The sequence below is a fragment of the Hyperolius riggenbachi genome, chromosome 3 (genome assembly GCF_040937935.1).
Source record: "Hyperolius riggenbachi isolate aHypRig1 chromosome 3, aHypRig1.pri, whole genome shotgun sequence".
Taxonomy (NCBI): Eukaryota; Metazoa; Chordata; class Amphibia; order Anura; family Hyperoliidae; genus Hyperolius; species Hyperolius riggenbachi.
In genome coordinates, this window is record NC_090648.1 from 264,257,800 (window position 1) to 264,280,789 (window position 22,990).

A 22,990-nucleotide genomic window follows, 5' to 3' on the forward strand; every position below is an offset into this window, starting at 1 on the left:
TTCCTGCCACTGAAAATCTCGTTTTGGAGTATATAGATTTGGTTGGATTCTAAAGTTAAAGGTCCCAAGATGTTTCTTCTTGGGTTTAGGTGACTTAAAGGAGACTTGTAGCAGACACAGTACAGCCATGCTTGTGCCTTAAGAGTGTGGCCCCGATGTGATTACTGATAAGCCCTTAATTTTCAGCAGTCTTTTCTCAGCGACATGGGACTGGAGGATGGCGTTGGAAGCCTCTATAGCACAATTCCCCAACCCTATCCTCAAGGCCCACTAACAGTGCATGTTTTGCAAAAATCCACAAACACTCACAGGTGAGGTTATTAGTGTCTCAGAAGAGCTGATTAACTACCTCTGTGGATTTCCACAAAACATGCACTGTTGGTGGGACTTGAGGACAGGGTTAGGGAACACTGCTCTATGGGATCCAGAGGCTTTCCTCAACTTAGGTATGTCTTTTCGTACCCAAGGTGCACCTCGGGTACACTTTAAGGGGCTAGAGCCTGTGCATCCCCAAAAGGTTAAGATGATTACATTTCTAGTTAAGGGATATATGTATAGCACTTGGGTAATAAGGTACAACATAATTCTTTTGACCAAAATGCATTGTGTTCTTTATACTGCAGATTCCTTGCAAGCATGTTTTCTGCTACGACTGTGCTTTACTGCATGAGAAAAAGGCAGATAAGCTGTGTCCAGGGTAAGTCATGTCAAAATACACTAAGCCTCAATATAAGTTAAGTTTTTGAACAATTATCTTATGTTGAGTGCATTTTCCTCACTTTCACAGATGTCTAGACATTACGTTCAGAAATCATATTGAGGCATTGGTCATGAAATCACATGTGCAGTATCTATCACCCATTTTATGTGCATTAAATATCAGTCTTTTTCAAGAAACTCCTGTTTTATTAATTTAGATGTCTATTATGACCCAAATGTAAACATTGTGGGTGTTACTTCTTTACTAGTTAGTTTAATGATGTGACCCACATTTACTGGTTTTTGTTTTGCCACTTTAACAGTGGATCTTGAAAATGTTTGTATCATTATTTTATTTTTATTTTATTTTGTCATGTAATGTCTCTCTTTCCCCTTCCCAAAAGAACACTTGTTGAAGAAAGTACTGAGACCTATAAACGTGTGAGGTAGGTGATCTATAGCTTAGTGTTTTGTTTTTTTTTTTCTTTTAAGGTCACAGGGTTGGTGGTAGAAATGTTTGCATATTTCCAAATCATTAAAGGACCATTACCGTGAAAATCCTAGTATTTAAAATACATGTAAACCCATACAGATAAGTACATTTCTTCCAGAGTAAAATGAGCCTTAAATCACCTTTCTCCTATGTTGCTGTCACTTACAGTAAATAGTAAAAAAATCTGACAGAACCGACAGGTTTTCAAGTTTGACCATCTCCTCATAGGGTTTTTTTTACGGTTTTGTTTATTTTCAAAATCACTTAAGGTAGCCATACACTGGTCAATTTGCCATCAGATTCGACCAACAGATAGATCCCTCTTTGATCGAATCTGATCAGAGAGGGATCGTATGGCTACCGTTACTGCAAACAGATTGTGAACCGATTTCAGCCTGAAACCGTTCACAATCTGTTGTGGTGGTGCTGCCGCCGCAGCTCCCCCCCTCCATACATTAACTTCTCCGCCGGCGCGACTGCCCTGGTCACCGCTGCTCCGTCTTCGCTCTGGTCTCCAGGTCCGACATGCTTTACTTCTTCCTGCCCGGCAGGAAGTTTAAACAGTAGAGCGCCCTCTACTGTTTAAACTTCCTGCCGGGCAGGAGGAAGTGAAGCATGCCGGACCCGGAGACCAGAGCGGAGACGGAGCAGCGGTGACCGGGGGCAGTTGCGCCGGCGGAGCAGGTAATGTATTGCCGCTCTAGTGCGTCGGTCGTCGGGCACTCGAACGCCGCTAGCGACGCGCTCCCTACCCGCGGGCGATCGACAGTAATTTTCTGCATGGAGCGATCACCGGGATCGGATGAAATGGATCGAAATTCGGTGTGTAGCGGGAACGATGTGATAGCAGATTCGATCCCAGTGATCGAATCTGCTGTCGATTTGGCGGGAATCTACCTAGTTTATGGCCAGCTTTAGTGAATGGCAGTTGCTCTGTCCAACTGCCAAAAAAAGTGTGAAGTGAGCAGGGAGGTTGGCTTGCATCACTATATAAATCCTTTTCAGGGAATGTCTTTATAAAGAATACAAGCGTTGCTGAGAATCCCCCATGAGATGGACTAGTCCAAAATCTGTTGTTTCTGTTAGATTTCTTCTACCTACTGTAAGTGACAGCAACATAGGAGAAACGTAATTTATGGCTCCTTTTTACACTGGAAGAAAAATACTACTTCTTTGTATATGTTTACATATATTTTACAATTTTTCGCCATAGTGGTCCTTTAAAAATGTTGTACTGACTAAAAGGGTAGACCACAAATACGTCTACTCAGAAATAATGTAGACTTGCTGTGATATTTAACTCCTAAAGGAGAAGTCCGTATATGTGTGTTCTTCAGATATCAGGAAGGTAGATACCAAATTTTATGTTGGCAGCAGTAAAGCTGGATTCCTGCCAGTGGATCTACTGCTGTGGAACCCTCCTGGTTTATAGAGTTCCATAAATGGAGACAATTGAGGATTGTGGCCAGAAGATGCAGCATCATTCACACTCTTTCAGCCATTAGTAAAGCCTATGGCAATCCAGTGTTTAATCACCACTCCTTTAGACAGCTGGAACTACATTAAATCAGAACTCTAGTATCAAAGGTAGCATAGCCCATTGATAGTAGATTTCCTGTTGACTGCTCAGTATATAAAATAGGCATTTAGCTGCATAAAAGATATCTACAGTTGAACTGTTCTTTTATGCTTTACAGCTGCATCAATATAATGGGCAGAGTAGTTCCCCCCCTCCCCCCATACTTGTAGAACTCTGCCCGTATCAAGGTAGCAGGGAAGGAGGCAACTTTGCAAACTTCCTTCCACAGCAAGAAAGGGACGGGGCCACCAACTATATATGTGTGAGCCTTGGGCTGAATTTATGGTAGTGCAGTAATGTTTGACAAGACATTTACACTGCAGGTGTACTAAGTTGAAATTTACATGTAACAATTATGGTTTGGATATTGCTATTCTTGAGGATGCAGTATGTGTTCAAGGGGAGTCTGAAGTGAAAATAAAAATAAAAACAGATACTCACTTGAGAGGAAAGGCTCTGGCTCCTATAGCTCCTTCCCGGTCTCCTCACTGTCCCCGCAGGCTCCCTCCATTAGCAGTTTCCGATAGGTCGGAGACTGCTCTTTTCCTCATTGGGTTTGGCTTTGGGAGTCTTCAGAAGCACTCAGGCTTCCGAAGACTGGATGCTCCGTACTGCACAAGGGTCCTCTCTCACGCACTTGTGCAGTATAAAGCCAGAGTGCTTCCGAAGTCCCCCGTGGCAGGAGTTTTGAACGGTGAAGCATGTGGGGGTAACGAGGGGACCATGAGGAGAATGGGAAGGCTCTATAGGACCCAGAGCCTCCCCTTCCTTTAGGTGAGTATCTGTTTATTTTCACCACAAATTCACTTTAAGTGAAATAATTATGTTTAAGTTCTACTTAAATTCAATAATACTTACTTTCCTGGTTTCTGACAAATTGCTTTATGGACTTTTCCTTTATTTCTTAAGTGTTTTCCAAACCTGTCCTCTGGTCCTACCCAACAGTGCATATTTTGTGGATAACCACAATAATTAAAGCTAATTAACCCGCCTGTGCCGATGTGATGCTTTTGGTGGGACTGGTGGACGGAAAAGGAAAACGGGGCCCTAAAGGAAACCTGAAATAAGGGACAACGGAGGGAGACATTGCCGATTTTGTTTTAAACAATGCTTCTTGCCTGGCTGTTGTGACAATCCCTATGGTCTAAATCTTTGACCCAGAACAAGTATGCAGGTCAGGTGTTCTGATCACTGGCTGCTTTCCTATGTCTGGAGTGCCACTCAAAAACCACTGAAACCCAGTGACCAGCATAACTGCCAGAAAGTTGACATTTTTTAAAGAAGGGTTAAATACCCTGTAGCCTCAGTGTGTCTTTAACTTCATGGTTCCTTTACATACATTTAGATTTTTCTTTTTGCCTGTTTGGAGCCAAAGTCAGTTATGGGACTTTTTTGCATGTACACTTGGCTTTAACAAAAGCACATCTTAGTTTGCTTAATATCTGCATGAAAGTGGAATTTCTTGTGTAGAACAAATCTTGGCAGGATGATGACAGTACGGTTTAATAAAGGGTTTGTTTAGCGCATAAATATCCACTTTTGCCCAGGCATTTTGCATGCAGTATGTTGGCAGTGAAAATATTGTATGATCACATTTTGAAATGCCACATAGGCCCTAGGTCTGCCCTGAGTAAACTTACTTAAAGGGAACCTAAACTGAGAAGGATATGGATTTTTCCTTTTAAAATAATACCAGTTGCCTGACTCTCCTGCTGATCCTGTGTCTCTAATACTTTTAGCCACCGCCCCTCAACAAGCATGCAGATCAGGTGCTCTGACTGAAGTCAGACAGGATTAGCTGCATGCTTGTTTCAGGTGTGTGATTCAGCCACTCCTGCAGCCAAAGAGATCAGTAGGACTGACAAGCAGCTGGTATTGTTTGAAAGGAAACATCCATATCTCTCTGTTAGGCCTCTTTTCCACGAACTGTTGATAGGCAGTGAAATGCCTCTCAAACTCTCACAACTGCTCTGCTGAAAGAAAAAAAGCAAGCAATCCTGCACTAAGCTGAACAGTGTGGCCCTTTAAAGAATGTCCCTTTGAACCTTGGTGCTGCTCTCTTAACTGGGTGGTAGGGCTGCATGGTTTTTCGGTTTTAAACCGAAACCGCGATTCGTGTAAAGACGATCTGGTGATCGTCAGTGTCCTCGGTTTTCAGAGTGCCCGCTGTGACTGTCTGCGCTTTTGGTCCGCCTACCGCTGCACCGATTGGCCAGAAGCAGTGAATAGTTATTAGTGTTAATAAGCCGGGCAGCGGGGGGCGGATCCATGCGAGCGAGCTGGACACAGCTGTACCAATCGCTGGATATGAATGGAATGACGGCAGCAGTAGGCGGAGCTGTACAGAGAGTACAGCTCCGCCTCCCTCTGCCGTCATTCCATTCATATCCAGCGATTGGTGAAGCTGTGTCCGGCTCCAAAGCGTACAGACAGCGCAGCGGGCACTCTGAAAACTGTGCGGATACTGACGATCACTAGATCGTCTTTACATGAAATGCCCCCCCGGCTCTAAGCACATTGTTTTTTATTGTTAAGCCCCCAGCCCAGGGTCATCTTAGACCAAGGCAATGCACATTAGCCTGCTGTGTGAACTGACAGCTAGGCTCCACCCCCCTTCGCCGCCATCATAAGCTCCAGTCCAGATCATGATGGTTCAGCCCTGCCCCTGCCATCAACCTGACAGACCCTGACTCCACCCTCATACATGCATATATGACTATATCATCACCCCCCCCCCCGTTTATAATGTATAAAAATCACATTATGTCAAATTAAATGGTGGGACTGGGCAGCGCAAGCTGTTATTACAGTCAAGCTTCAGCCAATCAGCCAGTCATCAAGCCTGAAAGTAAGCATCATTTTTTTTTAGGATTAATCACAAACACAACTCCGCCTCCTGTAACACAGACAGTGTGGATGAGGGCACAGCTTGATGTGGTGAGCTGCAAAGCTGGTGTTGTGTGCTTGCCTGCTGCTGCTGGGCATTGTGCAAAGGAGCTGTGAGTAATCCCAAAATCGTGGTTCAAGGGCCAGGCTTTATAACTGGCTGTAGCTTGACTGACAGGCCTGCAGTGCAGAGACTCTTGAGAGCTAAGGAAGGGCTCTAAGTTGCTAACAAACTGATTCTTGTGGCTGGTGCAGTAGAAGGAGAGAGTGAGCAGAGCCGCTGCTGGGAGTGGTGAGGGCCCGTGGCACACTGACTACTGTTCACAGAGCAGCGAGCCGAGCCATTACTGCACAGCGGGCTTCAGGGGAAGCACTGTCACTGAACTGACACTGACTGACCCGTTCTCTGCCCCTACGTCCAGAAGTGGTAAGAGTAACGGTCACCATCGTGTTACTTAGCAGTTTATTACTGCACAGTCCTACAGCACAGCAGGCTTCAGAGAAGGACTGGACTGACCCGCAAGCTGCTCACCTCACCGACACCGACCCAGGATCAGTTGTGTTAGGGCCTGGCTGGGGCTGTCTTTTTGTGGCAATCACGTGATTACGCGACCTACACCTGCCAAGCTCACTAATAGCTCCTGCTCCCTGTGCTTTGAAAACTTGTCATTTGGGCCATGGCTTCTGCTGCAAAACCAGAACCGGAGTTACAAGATTTACTCGGCAAGAAAAAAAGCACTTTGGTCATTTGGAAGTATTTTGGGTTTGAGAGCGCAGATGTGCAACAGAAGCAGGTACTGTGCAGAACTTGTCGTGCTAAAGTTGCAACTTCAAGCGGAAACCCAACCAACTTATACCGGCACTTGAAAAATCATCACAAGCTTTTGCACGAGGAATGCATGGTAAAAAAGTCCAGTGAAAAGTCGAGTGAAAGTGGTGCTTAGGCCCACAGTAGTAAACAATCTACAATTACCGAATCATTTGCTAGTGTGACGCCGTATGAGTCCAGCAGTAAAAGACATCAGGAGATAACAAGAGCAATAACGCATTACATTGCCAAGGACATGGTGCCTATTAACACGGTCACTAAAGGCGGATTTACAAACCTCCTCCGCACGCTGGACAAAAGATATGCGATACCCTCCCGCAACTACTTCAGCCAGGTTGCCCTCCCACAGCTGTACGCAGAATGTAGAGGAAAAGTGGTAACAGAGCTGAAAAATGTGCAGTATTATGCCACAACTACTGACATGTGGTCAAGCAGAACGACCGAACCATATCTGAGTTTGACTGTGCATTTTGTGAATGACGACTTTGAAATGAAAAGTCGCTGTCTGCAGACCGCATACTTTCCCACTGACCACACCGGAGAGAATATCGCACACGGTTTGAGAGAGTGTCTGGCCAGTTGGGATCTGAGAGAAGAGGACCAAACGTGCATCACAACCGACAATGCAGCAAACGTCATCAAAGCGGTGGAACTTAATGACTGGACCAGACTTCAATGTTTTGGACACAGGCTGCATCTTGCAATTGAAAATGCAGTTAAAGATGATGCAAGAGTCAAGCGGGCAACTGGACTTTGCAAACAAATCGTTGGTGTCTTCTCTCATAGCTGGAAAAAGAAGACAGTGCTGAAAAAGGCACAGCAAGAATTAAATTTACCTGAGCACTCACTAATTACAGAATGCGTGACAAGATGGGGTTCAAGGCAAAAATTGATAGAGAGGGTGCTTGAACAGAACAAGGCATTGTCGCAGGTTCTATCTGAAGACAAGAAGACACGTCACCTGGTCCCCACTTGGCAGGACACAGATGTCCTTGAATCAATCAACAATGCCATTGGACCTCTGCAGGAATTTACAGATGCACTTTCTGGTGAAGCATATGTAAGTGTGTCATACGTAAAGCCAGTTCTCCATCTTCTGAGAACATCCACCCTATGTGAAAATGATGAGGACACAGATCTTACTAAGGAAATAAAGTCCAGAGCTCTTGCATACATTGAAGATAAATACAGTGACCCAGCCACACAGGAGCTACTGGACATAACTTCATTCCTTGATCCGAGATTCAAGACTGACTACATAAGTGCTGAAAATGTCCCAGACGTCAAAGAAAAGATGCAGATGCAAATGGAGCAGGTGGCACGAAAGGAGAAGAGGGCTCGTCTTAGCACCACAGATGCCATGTCCCAGGGTGCAGCAGAGGCAGCTCCATCCATCACCGGGAAGGGAAAGCGGTCACTGGGCAGCTTCTTCAAGAGCAAGTGTCAGACCATACCTTCTTCCTTCACTGTGCAGTTGGAGGATGCTCTTAAAGCTGAACTGGACAACTACCTGATGAGTCCAACTATTGATGGAGAGCAAGATCCACTGGCCTGGTGGAGAGTGCACAAAGTTAACTTTCCACGGCTGAGCAAACTGGCTTGTAAATATCTGTGCATACCAGCCACCAGTTCACCATCCGAGAGACTGTTTAGTGCTAGTGGCAATGTTGTCACATGTCAGCGCTCATGTCTAAAACCATCCAAGGTTGACATGCTGGTTTTCTTGACAAAAAATCTTGAGTGATGATGATGTAGTGTCAGTTGTGTTATGTTTGAGATTTTTGTTGTTCTTCTCTGTATTTCACTCCGAATTAGTTTCAGGCTGGCGCCTCTCAGCCTTTGTTACATAAGGTATATTTGTTATTTTTCAGGAAAAAAGTTTCTATATGAGTGTGTGCATTACTGTTGGGCAAGAAGACCCTTTATTATTATTTTTTTTAGGAATTTTTGCACTTTCTATTTCTTACATATGTAAAGTAAACCTGAGCCGAAGCTCGGGTTCAAAATCAGATACTTACCCTGAAGAGAGGGAAGTCTCAGGATCCTATTGAGTCTTCCTTCACTTATCTGAGGGGTCAGCGGTAGGCGTGCACAGTGATGGGTGACAATGGAGTAGCAAGGGAAGCCTCAATAGGCTTCCCTCTCTTTAGGGTAAATAAGGAAGGAGTATCTGATTTTTAACATGGTGTACATCTTTTGTATTTAAACTGAAAACAAGGATTTTTTGCACTACTGCGTTAAAATGAGGATGGCTCTGTTTAATTCTTAATTTGTAATTGTTAAAAGCTTTAATAGGAAGAAGCAGTCACCGGCCGGCACTGGCATCCATGTATTTATAGCTGTAAGTTTGTCTTATTCAGATCTGTCGCATAGAGATACTCAATGTTTCGGAGCTACTGCACTGCTCACTACTGACCGGTCTGTTAATAACTTGATAAAGGAGCAGTGACAGTCACTCTGAAACATTGTGCATCTATGTGACCGATCTAAATAAAGCAAAACTTAGAGCAATGAATACATGGATGGTGCATTGGTTGCCATTGTCCAGTTGTCGGCTGCTTCTTTCTATTATGTTTGGATTGGGTTATCCATTAGCCAGCCAGGCACATCGCCATTGATTTGACGGGGTGCACTGCACACTGACTGCACTGCACTGCATCTCTCCAAGAACTGCTGTTAAAAACTTTCAAGAATTCTTGAGCAAGACATGCATGTTGCTGTTTAATAAAAATACATTTACAACCCAATTCTTGCCTTTAGTTTTCATCTTTGTTTGCAGTAGATTATCTATTTGTTTTGATAAATTCGATTTAGCAATGCAGTGACATTTACAAACATGACAGAAAATGACATCATACTACACTCAGTTTGATAATATGATTTCATTTTCTGTCAGTGCATGTTTGTAAATGTTACTGTACATTGTGAATTTAGTGTTCAAGATTGTTTTGAAAAAAATCGTGAAAAAATCGAAATCGCAATTTCTGAGAGAAAAATCGCAATTTCAATTTTTCCCTAAAATCGTGCAGCCCTACGGGTGGTGACAATAGCTATATGTGAAAGACAAGAAGGGAGGGGGAGAGAGCGCTCCAATTGTGCGTTAACTGGGATGACAATAAAAACACGCTATGTGTTGCACTTACTATTAGTATGTAAGGTAAAAGCGCATCAGAGCCTCCGCCTGAGGTACTCCTCTTCCTGTAGCAGCCTGGCCAAGGCTGACTGTATGATGGAATGGAGAGGGGAGCTTCTGCCGGCGGGGAGCGATGTGTGGTTGCCGTCTGACGTCACTCCCGGTCCCGGCGCTTGGCCACGCCTTCTGGTGACGAGTCAACCAGAAGAAGGCACGGCTAAGCTCCGAAACCGGTAGTGACGTCAGACGGCAACCACGCATCGCTCCCCGCCAGCAGAAGCTCCCCTCTCCATTCCATCATACTGTCAGCCCTGGCCAGGCTGCTACATGAAGAGGAGTACCTCAGACGGAGGCTCTGATGCGCTCTTATCTTACATACTAATAGTAAGTGCAACACATAGCGTGTTTTTATTGTCATCCCAGTTAATGCACAATTGGAGCGCTCTCTCCCCCTCCCTTCTTGTCTTTCACAAACTGCGCACTGCTGCCTGGTAACTGCTTGCTGAGCACACAGCTCAACAGTCCGTGGAAAATAGGCCTTAAGGTTCCCTTTAGGGCCCGTTTCCACTAGAGCGAATCCGCATGCGTTGTCTGCATGCGGATTCGCATAACAAATACAAGTGGATGGCCCTGTTTCCACTTGTCAGTTTTTTTGGTGCGTTTTTCTGTGCAGGATTTTTCTGCACGGTAGAGCCTGCAGAATTCGCCTGCGTGTGGAATGCAGGCGTTTCGCAGGCAATGTATTTAATAGGGGAAATCGCACATGCGGTTTTTGCCACGATTTTGCGTGTGAATTCACACCAAAAGTAATCTAAATTGAACCAGGCAGTGACATGGTTAAATTCGCATATACCCTACCTATGCGAAATCGCAGAAAAACGCATGCGGAATCGCATCCGCATGCGATTTCGTCAGCGGTGGAATCTCGGCGAATCGCACCGCACTAGTGGAAACGAGCCCTTAAAGGACTTACGAGGCGAAAATCAGAAAAAATGTTAGTTACCTTATTGTAATATCACACCTCAGGGCAGACGATCAGTGCCTCCCCTGTCAGTTTCAGGCGTTCTGTTACCTAAATCCAGGATACATTACAGGCCCCGACCCTCTGCAGGGTCGCCTGAACTGATGAGCTAAGAATTGCCGCTTTAAACAGCAATGTGAGAGTTACTGGTGGCCGCCACATAGCGGCTCCCTCCCCCGCTGTGAGCCGCTGCTAGGAGGGAGCCGCTGCTATAGTAGGCAACCCTGTCCCTGCCGGTATCATCCAGTCACACGCCGCCGCCTCCCTTCCCCAACCCGCCGAGCAGCCAGCACATCTATTCTACCCCCTTTTGCGGAGGAATTGCACGCTGACATGCTGTCACTGAAGAGCCGCTGGCTCATGAGCAGAGAGTCACTGAGCCGGCTGGTGAGCCGGCTCACGTACGAGCGGTGTGCGGATAACAAAGAACCGCTGGTGAATCAGAATATTCTGATTCACCAGCGGTTCTTTGTTATCCGCACACCGCTCGTACGTGAGCCGGCTCACCAGCCGGCTCAGTGACTCTCTGCTCATGAGCCAGCGGCTCTTCAGTGACAGCATGTCAGCGTGCAATTCCTCCGCAAAAGGGGGTAGAATAGATGTGCTGGCTGCTCGGCGGGTTGGGGAAGGGAGGCGGCGGCGTGTGACTGGATGATACCGGCAGGGACAGGGTTGCCTACTATAGCAGCGGCTCCCTCCTAGCAGCGGCTCACAGCGGGGGAGGGAGCCGCTATGTGGCGGCCACCAGTAACTCTCACATTGCTGTTTAAAGCGGCAATTCTTAGCTCATCAGTTCAGGCGACCCTGCAGAGGGTCGGGGCCTGTAATGTATCCTGGATTTAGGTAACAGAACGCCTGAAACTGACAGGGGAGGCACTGATCGTCTGCCCTGAGGTGTGATATTACAATAAGGTAACTAACATTTTTTTCTGATTTTCGCCTCGTAAGTCCTTTAAGTGTTTGTTTAATTGAAATGATAAAATGTATCAAGTCTTTTTCTTGAATAAGCAAATTTTTTTATGCTTTTGTTTATTTTCTAATCTGCTGTTTGTAAATGTTTATATCAATAAATGTATGAATTATCTAAATCTATACAGAGCTGCTATTAAAATAATATTGAAGTATTATGCTGCTTTTGCACTTATGTCTTATGATGGGTAAAAGAGTGCATTGATCACTGAAAGTTGTGAGGAGCCTTGGCACAACTTTTGTGGACACACTAGGAAAAAATTTCCAGTTACTTCAGATTAGCTTCAGTACCACTGTGTATTATGCTGGCATTTCTCATATAGTTCAGCAATCCTTAGCCATCTTTCCGCCATGATTACATTAATACCACTAAGCTTTAAAGAGAATCTGTACTCTAATATTCTTACAATAAAAAGCATACCATTCTATTCATTATTTTCTCCTGTGCCCCTCTGTGCTGTTTCTGCCACTCTCTGCTGCAATCCTGGCTTGTAATTAACAGTTTTAGGCAGTGTTTACAAACAAACTAACCAGCTTCTAATAGGCTCAGCTAAGCATAGTGTATGAGTCATTCATAGTATGCAGGGGGCCTGCAGAGGGTGTGTATCGCTTCTACCAATCGCAAGCAGCCCTGCACATTCCACACAATCAAGCTTTAGCCCGACAAACAGGACAGAGGAAAGATACATTGATTTATTACAGAGACAGTGCAGTTAGGAAAGACTGCAGTAAGCCAGAGCAGATTAGAACAGGCATAGGAACTTATAGGATAGAAGAACTAAGGCTGAAAAAATTGATACAGAGTCTCTTTAAGCAGTGTGCTTGCAGAGCCTGGTCTGCACTTCTATCTAAAAGCTCTAGTTCAGTCTACCATGTTTGTAATGCTAATGCTGGAAAACTTGCACTAATCAGTAGTGCACAAAGTTTTGTGCTTTGCATGTCTGTACATTTTGCAATAAATATCCAGTAGCTTTTTATTGCCAAGGGAGTTCCTTGTCAATGTTAAAGCACATCAATTGACCCAGCCCTCCTCCTTTTGCTGCATGCTTTGTGGTCAGCACTGCAGTTACTTCATTCTCAGTATGTAACAACACATTTAACTCTTTCGGATGTCTATATAAAATCCATGCATGCCTGCTATTTCTCCAGTACAAGCCACTTCTCACTAGATATTTGTAAACACACAGGGCATGCTGTAGGAAGGGCAGATGGTTTATTACACTCTGAACAGGGAGGAACTAGACATGAGTTGATGAGCCCCTTTAGAGTTGTTGGTATTGTGATGGTCACAAAGAGGTAATCCTTCAGCACTGAGGAGAGATTGTCAGTGTCAGCCCTGTTCTCACAGTGAAAGAATCAGTGAAAGCTGGTCTTCCCTCCTGTCACCTCCCTGGTTGTTTCATGAGGATTATCATGGTATATTGTGGGAGGGTTGTGGACAGATCAGACTGCTATATGATCTAACCAAGCTGCACCTCACACAGGACTTTAATTTTGCAAGACAGGTAATAAAACATGATACTCTAAGGCAGAGATAGGCAAACTTGGCTCTCCAGCTGTTAAGGAACTACAAGTCCCACAATGCATTTGCCTTTATGAATCATGACTGTGGCTGTCAGACTCCTGCAATGCATTGTGGGACTTGTAGTTCCTTAACAGCTGGAGAGGCAAATTTGCCTATCGCTGCTCTAAGGACTCTTTTCCACTATGAAATGCAATTGCGTTTGCGATCGCAACCGCGTTTCAATTTCCACCATGTGATTGAGCTACTATACTCATTATAGTAAAGATCAATCGCACACCCAAAACGCGGCAGGACGGCGATTGCGTTTTGACCAAAATCGGATCGCACTAATGGAAATTGCTGCTGCAGTTTCCATTAGTTTAACCTCCCTGGCGATAAGCCCGTGCTGAGCACGGGCTATGCCACCGGAAGGCACAGCTCAGGCCCCGCTGGGCCGATTTGCATAATTTTTTTTTCCCTACACGCAGCTAGCACTTTGCTAGCTGCGTGTGCATGACGATCGCCGCCGCTACCCGCCAATTCGTCGCGCCTCAGGCCCCCCCCCCCCAGACCCCGTGCGCTGCCTGGCCAATCGGTGCCAGGCAGCGCTGTGGGGTGGATCGGAGTCCCCTTTGACGTCACGACGTCGGTGACGTCATCCCGCCCGTCGCCATGTCAACAGGGGAAGACCTCCAGGAGATCCCGTTCTTTGAACGGGATCTCCGATCGCCGGAGGCTGGGGGGATGCCGCTGGAGGGTTCATGTACCTTGCGATTTGCGATCAGAATCAAATTGCAGGGTAGTGGAAAAAGGCCCTAAGGCCTCTTGCACACGTGATTGAGTTTTTTTTTTTTTTTATGATCCGATTTTTGATTCAGATTAAAAATAAATAAAAATGCCTTTACTTCACCCAGTTTTAACCTTTTAGCTTGTTTAGATATTAATGGAAATGTACATCCACTGCAAGCAGATCTGTTGGTCAGTTGTGCTGCTTTGCACAGCCAATAGGCTGCTGAAGTACGAACTGAGCCTCAATTCAGTTCTCTGTAATCAGTGAGCATCAGGAACACTCACTGAAAGTCCCTTTCAAATTGCAGTGTGATTTATGGCCCATACACACGTCGGATTTTTGCGAACGACCCGTCATTTAAACGTTCCGTCCGCACGTCAAATCCGGCGTGTGTACAGACTATCGTTCGGGTGATAAGACTGGTTTTCAGCGATCCGCCCGGCGGAACGTTCAAACGACGGGTCGTTCGCAAAAATCCGACGTGTGTATGGGCCTTTAGGCTTTAAAATGGAACTGCAATGAAAGTTTAGAGAAAATACAAAATAAGCACATTTTGGTTCTCTTTGGATTCACAGAGAAACTTCTATTTATCATCTCCATTACACCATCACAGGCTGGGGAATGCCCCTGGCCTGTGATTACATTTGGCATGGGACTCCACCTAGATCTACAGGGACTTGAGAAAGGTCAGGTGCAATTGAAATGTGCAGATGTGATCTGTAATAGAGTAGAATCGCATAATAATATCTGATATAGTAAACCTCTGGCTTTAGTAAACTCAGTCCCCAGGTCTCAACCATGCACCTGTATGACTATACAATGTGTGGCAAATCCTGATACAGTAAACTACTTGGCCAGGTACCTTGGTGTTTACTAGAAAGGAGTTCTACTGTATTAAAATACAGGCATAATTTCCAGTAAAACTAGATTAAAGTAAAGATACACTCGAAACATATATTTTTTTTTAATTGTAACCTAAAATAGACGGTTCATGTTTCCCTAAACAGGGAATACATTTCAGCCCCAATGTGTCCTTAATCATAGACTGTGATTAAGGACTTGTGAAGATTTTTTATTCCCAGTACAGTTTTGATATCTTTAATTCTGTATTAGAAAGATTTGGCTTACTTGTCTTCTACCACTGGACTCTATTAGCACTCTGCTGTGGACATTTATCTGTGGTAGACCATCATTACATTTGGAGTTATATCCATGTGGAGTCCTTGGTTTCTCTCTGCTGGAATTGGCTGCTCACTTATGGTGGATCTGGATGCTCCTACTGTTTCACTCCTTGGTTAGATATAAGTGGAAAGGTTGAGAATGAGGTTTCTTTCACCTAGAATTTCCATGGACTGTCATTGGTCTCCCCAGTAACCAGAATGGCATTTTACCTAGGCTTTCAATACATAATGGAGTGTTAATTTGAGGTGTCTTTGGAATAAATAAATTCTTTCCTTAATGCTGGATACACACGGTGCGTTCGTGCACTCGATTTTCCCGTCGAATTCCCGTCGATTCGTTTATTTCCAACATGTCCGATTTGGATTTCGATGGATCGTTAGGTCGATTCGCATGCAAAGTATGCCGAATCGACCTAACAATCCATCGAAATCCAAATCGGACATGTTGGAAATAAACGAATCGACGGGAATGGACGGGAAAATCGAGTGCACGAACGCACCGTGTGTATCCAGCATTAGAGAGGAACAAGAGTGTAGATATATATGGGCAAAAGAGTCCTTAATATAAAGCTCTTTGTTAGAGCTGCCAGGATCGTTGGGTATGAACAGCAATAACTCGCTTGTCTGAAACCCCACACCCCTCCATTGGCAAGGCCACTATGGCCATTTATATGTGAAGTCTTCCGATATGTTGGCCATCCTCTCCTGCATTGTCTCAGCTCGCCCCCAGATCGGCAGCAGCTTATTAGGCCTAGGCTGCCAGGCTGGGAGGAGGCCAAGTCAACAGCGGTGGGGGTGGCAACAGCTTCGGAGGGCTTTAGAAAATAATTCTACCACATCAGTTTTGTGAATGAAGCAGGCATAGTTTCAGAACTGTAATGATTACAGGCGAGTGGGTGAGTTATTGACGCTGACACCTTCTGATCTTGGCAGCAGTAAAAGAGATCCTTACATTACATGCTCTTTTAGTTTAATCTTGGTACTTTTTATGATCGCAAAGGCTATGGTTGCTCATCTTAAGTGCCCCCCACAACAAAAATAAACGGTTTACAGCACAGTAGCTAAAATAAGTATATAAAGGTGTACTTTTTCAGAATACATGCAGTAAAACCAGAACAAGCTGTTGACAGAATATACTGTATGTCAACTTTTTATTGCTGCTGCAGTCTTGTTTCCTGTTACAGAACCACTTTTGATAAATACTGCAGTCATTCAGTTTAATTTCTAGCAGGGCTGTGGAGTTGGAGTCGAGGCAATTTTGGGCACCCGGAGTCTGAGTTGGAGTCATTGATTTCATAAACTGAGGAGTCGGATGATTTTTGTACAAAATCCTCAGCCCTGTTAAATATTAGATTAAGGAGTCGGAAACGGGGCAATTTTGGGTACCCGGAGTCGTGGTTTCATAAACTCAGGAGTCGGAGTTGGAGTCGGTAGATTTTTGTACCGACTCCACAGCCCTGATTTCTAGTATCTCATCCTAATAACATGCCATTCATATGTAATGAACTGCTGATACCATTTCTAGCTTTTCAAGCTTTGTGAGAGGGATCCAGATGGCATTAGAAGTATTAAAAAAAATAAAAAATAAGTGTATCACAGGCTGGGGAATGCCCCTGGCCTGTGATTACATTTGGCATGGGACTCCACCTAGATCTACAGGGACTTGAGAAAGGTCAGGTGCAATTGAAATATGCAGATGTGATCTGTAATAGAGTAGAATCGCATAATAATATCTGATATAGTAAACCTCTGGCTTTAGTAAACTCAGTCCCCAGGTCTCAACCAAAAAAAAAGTGTGTATATGTATATACACTTTTTTTTTTTTTTTTTTTACTTTTGCAGGGGTTCAGTATGGTAACCTCCTCAGCACTGTAGTATATGGTGCACTTAAAGTGAGAAAATCAGAATACATATTCCCTTTGTTGCTGAAGTGAACTTGCAACATGCACAGAGTGCAATTATTCATTTTGAAATCTCAGCTATCTAACCATTCACCCTGTAGGTTATCACATCAGCAGTAGACAGTGACTGAGGGCACATCGGTTCATCAGGTACTGGCCACAAGTGGTATTATAGTCATGACTGAGAATCCATTGTGAGAACAAATGTCCTCTGAGCATGTCTGCCATGCTGAATATCTGTTTAAAAATAGGCAGAAATATCTCCCTTTTAGGGGCAGGTCCCCCTTCATACTCCCAGCTGCTAATCCCCTGCCCGCTAAACTATCCTTATGAATTCATCCAAATGGGAGGTAGGTTGAGTGGCAGCTATGCCCAAACCCATGCCCCGATTTGAAAGATGGAGACAGACCGCTTGGTCATGATCTATCACACTTCTCACTGGAGCACTGGAAAATAAATTTGTGCATTTATCCTTTTTTTCTTGAACATTTATCCTGCTTTTACTACCCTATCAGGAGGGGAAGTGATGCAGCAGGGGCAAGTTGTTGCAGGAGTGGGGTTTAATATGCCAAATGAGTTTAAAGGGGCTTGAAACTCAAATCTCATACATGGTCTGAAGCATTAAACACAGCATAAAAGTAAAAGCAAAAAATATATACAGTAAATGGTTTCCAAGTTACCGGAGTACTAAAATGATCAGATTGACTTGAGCTAGTCTAAGAAGGTAAACAATGCAGCAGAGGACTTTCTTTACTTTGTTTGCACAACAATTACTTAATTAAAAGACGATAATTTGTCCTGCAAACCAATTAACTTGAGTGAAGTGTAGACATGCCTTTAAACGACTTTTCTTGTTGTTGTGCTGTGTTTAAAGCTTTAGAGCAAAAAATATATTTTTCCAGATCACTTAATGATCCATTGTAAGATGCATGCTTTTATTCACAAAAGAGATTGCTGACTTTCTTACATATTTTTGTCTCCTTTGCAGTTGCAACGATCCTGTACAGCGAATCGAGCAATGTGCAAGGGGAACTCTCTTCATGTGCAGCATTGTGCAAGGATGCAAAAGAACATATTTGTCCCAGAGAGACCTACAGGCACATATAAATCATCGTCACATGAGGGCTGCAAAACCAAATAATCGTCCACAGCCTGAACCAATCCATCCACCAATGGCCCCGCCTCCTGCAGAAATGCCTGACCGTTTCATAATGCCCCCAGACAAACACCATTTGACTCATATGCCTCCTAAGCAGCACATACTGATGCCCCCACCACCAATTCAGCATGTTCCTCATGAGCATTTTAATCAACAGCATGAAGATATGCGGGCGTCTCCTGCAGAAATGTCTATGGCACCACCACCTCCTCGTCCTGTTAGCCAAGATGCTTTCCGAATTAATACTAGAAAACATAGCAATTTAATAACTGTACCTATTCAGGATGACTCTAATGCTGGGTCCAGGGAAGCTCCTCAAGGACCTGGTCCGGGTCTACACCATCCTGAGTATCCTGGTCAACCTGTGGTAGGTCACCCTCATCATATTATGCCTCCTCAGCAACATTATGCCCCTCCTCCTCCACCTCCTCCTCCTATTAATCATCCAATGCAGCATCCACCTCAGGGTGCTGGTACGCCTCATATGGTATATAGTCAAGGACCCCCACCACCTATGACGACTGCTCCTCCACCAATTACCCCTCCACCTGGGCATATAATAGCTCAGATGCCACCATACATGAATCATCCACCACCAGGACCTCCACCGCCCCAACATGGTGGACCACCTGTAAGTGCTCCTCCTCCACATCATTACAATCCAAACACTTTACCGCAGTTTAATGAAGAGCAAGGAACTCTCAGCCCACCTTTCGCACAGCCTGGTGGAATGAGCCCAGGTATCTGGCCTGCACCTAGAGGACCTCCGCCACCTCCACGAATGCAGGGTCCTCCCACACAAGCTCCTATTCCTGGACCACACCATCCTGATCAGGCCCGGTACAGGCCATATTATCAATGATCCGTGTATATTGAACTTGTTAAGTTTATTTTTATGCTTTGTTTGCAAACTTACATTGATCTGTATCGAGATATTGTAACTTTGTTGAGGATTCCTGTGCATATACTATAACATTTGCTATTCTTTCTTAAGTATACCTTTGTATATATACCAAGTGATTTTTTTTTTTCTTGTGATTTCATTGCATAGCACTAAAAGTTCAGCGTCTTTTACCACTTTGCTTCAGAATCCTATGTTTTGTTACAGCACGCGATTAGGTATCCTTTGTGATGCTTTTATGAATGTATGTCTAGATGTACAGTTGTATCCTTTGCTCTCCAGGATAGTGTGAATAATAGGCAGACATCACTGATATACCGTAGTCTGGTATTTTTACCAGTGGGTTAAATAAAAACTATTCCTATGAGTTTTCTCTCTTTTGCACATTTGTTTTAGTTCAAGTACCATAACTTCAACTAAATGATAATGGAATAATTCATATCATATTTAAGTTGTAAAGCCCCTGTTAGAAAGTAAAGATGGAATGATATATGCTAAAGTTAAAATATGTACTTATTGCATTTAAAGTGAATCTGAGATAAACTTTTACTCATTGCATAATTGTGTTCCTTTCATATAACTTTTAGGGCATTCCTCAAGCCAAATACCTTTTTGTTTTAATACTCTAATTCCCTATAAACTAAACAAGCCTTGCCCACCGCTCCATTTATGGCTTGGCACTGTAGCAAGGGCTTATGGGAGCTCAGTCTGGGCAGGAGGAGGAGGAGGTTACTAGCCAGAGATTGCAGAGGGGAGGAGGAAAGGGGACTGCATTTACACACAGGCAAGCTTATAGCATCTCCAGCCTGTGACAAACAGAACATGGCTGCCCTCATTGTATCACAGGAATACATAATCATAAACTTTTGAAGCTGCTTGCAGCTAGGTATGCTGTGTAAACTATCTAAACTTTAGATAAGATATATAGACAAGTTACTTGTTATAGATAGTTTTTCATCTCTGATCCGCTTTAATTTTTGCTGTATTCCAGATATTTGGATTCTTGGTAACCCATTATCTTTTCTAATGTTCTTCTGTCAACTGGAGTCTGCAAAATTATGATACATTTCTGCATTTGGTGCACGTTGGCACGCTACAGCAATGCTGGCTTTCACTCCTCTTTGAAGTGGACAGGCATTATATTGTGCTATTTCATTGCATTGATTAGGAGACGCTAATCCTATAACTATTTTTGTTTGTGCACATATACACATGCGGTACTAAACCTTTTTTTTAATGTCTTAAAGTCAAACTGAACCCAAAATTGATCAAGCAATTTGGACTATATGCAAATATCAACATTGTATTGAAGAAAAGTTGTGGACAGAATATCTGTTCCGTGATTCACATATACCTCCCAAATGGCACTGCATGTCTGCAGGTGCTGGGTGTGTCCAGCCTTGTGTCACCTAAAATAAAAAGAGCTATGGTTGCTAGACTACATATCCACATCATGGGATTATCATAGTACGGTAAATATGTCATCTACACAGGGATACAGACTTGTTCACAGAAAACATGAACATTTATAAGATCATGATCTAGAGCAAAAATGACTTGAGCTCTGGAGCTGTGAAACCTTTATGGATAGGTGTACAGGTACAACATGGCTTTTTTTTTGAACTTCGAAAACTGTTCCAATTGTAAAACTAGTTTACTTTGTTCAGTGTCCGGTTTGATTGGCTTTTTCATCTCTTACATAGCCCTATACATTTTCAAATTCTGTGACTCTGGCTCCAGGAACTATATAAATTACAGTACACAGTTGTTTAGTCTGCAGCAAAGCAGCAACATTTTTTTTTCCACCCGAAATAGATTGTATTAACGTAACTCCTAACACCCTGTTTACACAACTTAGTCCATTTTATCATCTGTATAAAATAAATCTGGGGACAGTATCTCATATGGACTGAAAGGAAAATAGTTTTTAAAATTTACAAAGCTGTCAAAAATCACCAAGGCAGAAAAATACATGTTTTATGGCCATCTGAAGTAAATCACCCTCGTTAGTTTGCAACATTAAATATAATAATAATTTTATAGCGCTTTTCTCCCTGGGGACTCAAAGCGCTGTGACCTGCATTATGCAGTCTCAAAGGCTTGGGAAAAGAGGTGGGTTTTTAGCTTTTTCTTAAAACTGTCCGGAGAAGGAGCCTCTCTCACGGATTGTGGAAGTGAGTTCCATCGGATCAGCTTATTTCGGCGCGCGGCTCTCAGAGCAGAGTGCCAAAACCGGGCGCCCCATAGCAGCTATGCTGCGCAGGACGCGTAGCGGTAATTCGGGGCTCTGGCGGCTGCCAGACCCCGAATTACATCTCCCTCCGAGTTGCGACAACTCGGAGGGGGAATAGTTTTTAACACCGCCTCGGAGTTTAGCAGCGGCGATGAGAGCCGTCATTCAGCTCTCACCGCGCTGAAACTATGCCCCCAGTTCCATAGAGTAGGGGCTGAATAGAAAAAGCAAATGTTTTTAATTGGAGCCTGGGAATTAACAGATTCATCTGATTGGCAGAGTGGAGGGACGTATAGCTCCAACAGATATGCTATGTACTTTGGTCCCATGTGGTTTAGAGCCTTAAAGGAGAACTGTAATGAGAGCGATTATGGAGGCTGCCACATTTACTTCCTTTTAAACAATACCAGTTGCCTGGCAGCCCTGTTGGTTTATTTGGCTGCAGTAGTGTCTGGATCACACCAGAAATAAGCATACAGCTATTTCTGTCATATCTGACAGTAATGTCAGAAACCCCTGATATGCTGCATGCTTGTTTAGGGTCTGTGGCTAAAAGTATTCGAGGCAGAGGATCAGCAGGATAGCCAGCCAGGCAACTGGTATTGTTTAAAAGGAAATAAATATGGCAGCTTCCAAATCCCAATCGTTACAGTTGTCCTTTAAATGTCAGCTGGCAGATCTTAAAATGGATTCTGCATTTTAATGGCAACCAGGAAAGTGTTTGCGTTACTGGGGAGATGTGTGAGCTGGGGGGGGGGGGGGGGCATTGGCTGGCAGTCTGGCTGCTGCATCCTGTAACAGTTGTAAGGGATGCAGAACCTTATCTGGGGATCTGGATCTGATGAATAGGGCATTGCAATGTAGTCCAGGCGAGAGGATACAAATGCATGAAGTAGTGCTGGTAGGTCTACAGCTGGGATAAGGTGTTTAATTCTTGCTATGTTTGATGACTCAAGTTGTATAAATAGTGGGTACAAGTATGTGGTCATGCTCTCTGAGCTTAAAGGGAAGGTTCAGGGACTATGAAAAAAAAAAAAAATCCTTATCCACTTACCTGGGCTTCCTCCAGCCCGTGGCAGGCAGGAGGTGCCCTCGGTGCCGCTCCGCGGGCTCCCGGTGGCCGACCCGACCTGGCCAGGCCGGCGGCCAGGTCGGGCCTCTTCTGCGCTCTATTGTGCGTTCCATGCCGGCACGCTGACGTCATTGGACGTCCTCCGGGCTGTACTGCGCAGGCTCAGTAGCTCTGAGGTCCTGACATCACACTGAGCCCTGTTGAAGTGAGGGTGATTTAAAGTATACCTGAGGCTAACCTTGGGTATGAAAACACATACTGAAGAATAGGGAAGTCCTGTATCTTCTGGAGGGTCCCGGCGATCGACAGCAGCAGTGAAGAGGATTTCCCTCTCCATCAATAAGTGTGTGTTTCCTTCTAATCTGTGCTACCATTGTTGCATATAAAGTATGGTGTAATGTTAAGAATTTTTACTTGGATACTTGCTCCCCCCCCCCCCCCCCCCCATTATTTAGACATGAAGTATTTGATATTTAGCTAAGTGGAGGGAAGTCATTGAATAGCAAAGAGCCTTTCCATTCTTCTTTCTGGCCCGTCATTCCAGTGCCGTCCCCAGGATTAGCTACAGTGGTTTGCAAAGGTATTCGGCCTACTTGAAGTTTTCCACATTTTGTCATATTACTGCCACAAACATGAATCA

The 22,990-nt window shown here is 44.2% G+C and overlaps 1 protein-coding gene across 3 annotated transcripts in view; it reads left to right on the top strand.

The window, feature by feature from the left end:
* The window catches only part of CBLL1 (Cbl proto-oncogene like 1), a 28,034-nt gene extending 8,622 nt beyond the window's left edge, over positions 1-19,412 (top strand). For all 3 annotated transcript variants that reach the window (XM_068276286.1, XM_068276288.1, XM_068276289.1), the window contains exons 5-7: positions 624-697; positions 1,104-1,145; positions 17,974-19,412. In XM_068276286.1, coding sequence (XP_068132387.1) covers positions 624-697; positions 1,104-1,145; positions 17,974-19,006 — 1,149 coding nt within the window. In that variant the 3' untranslated portion in view covers positions 19,007-19,412. The remainder of the gene's footprint in view (positions 1-623; positions 698-1,103; positions 1,146-17,973) is intronic.
* Positions 19,413-22,990: the final 3,578 nt, after the last annotated feature.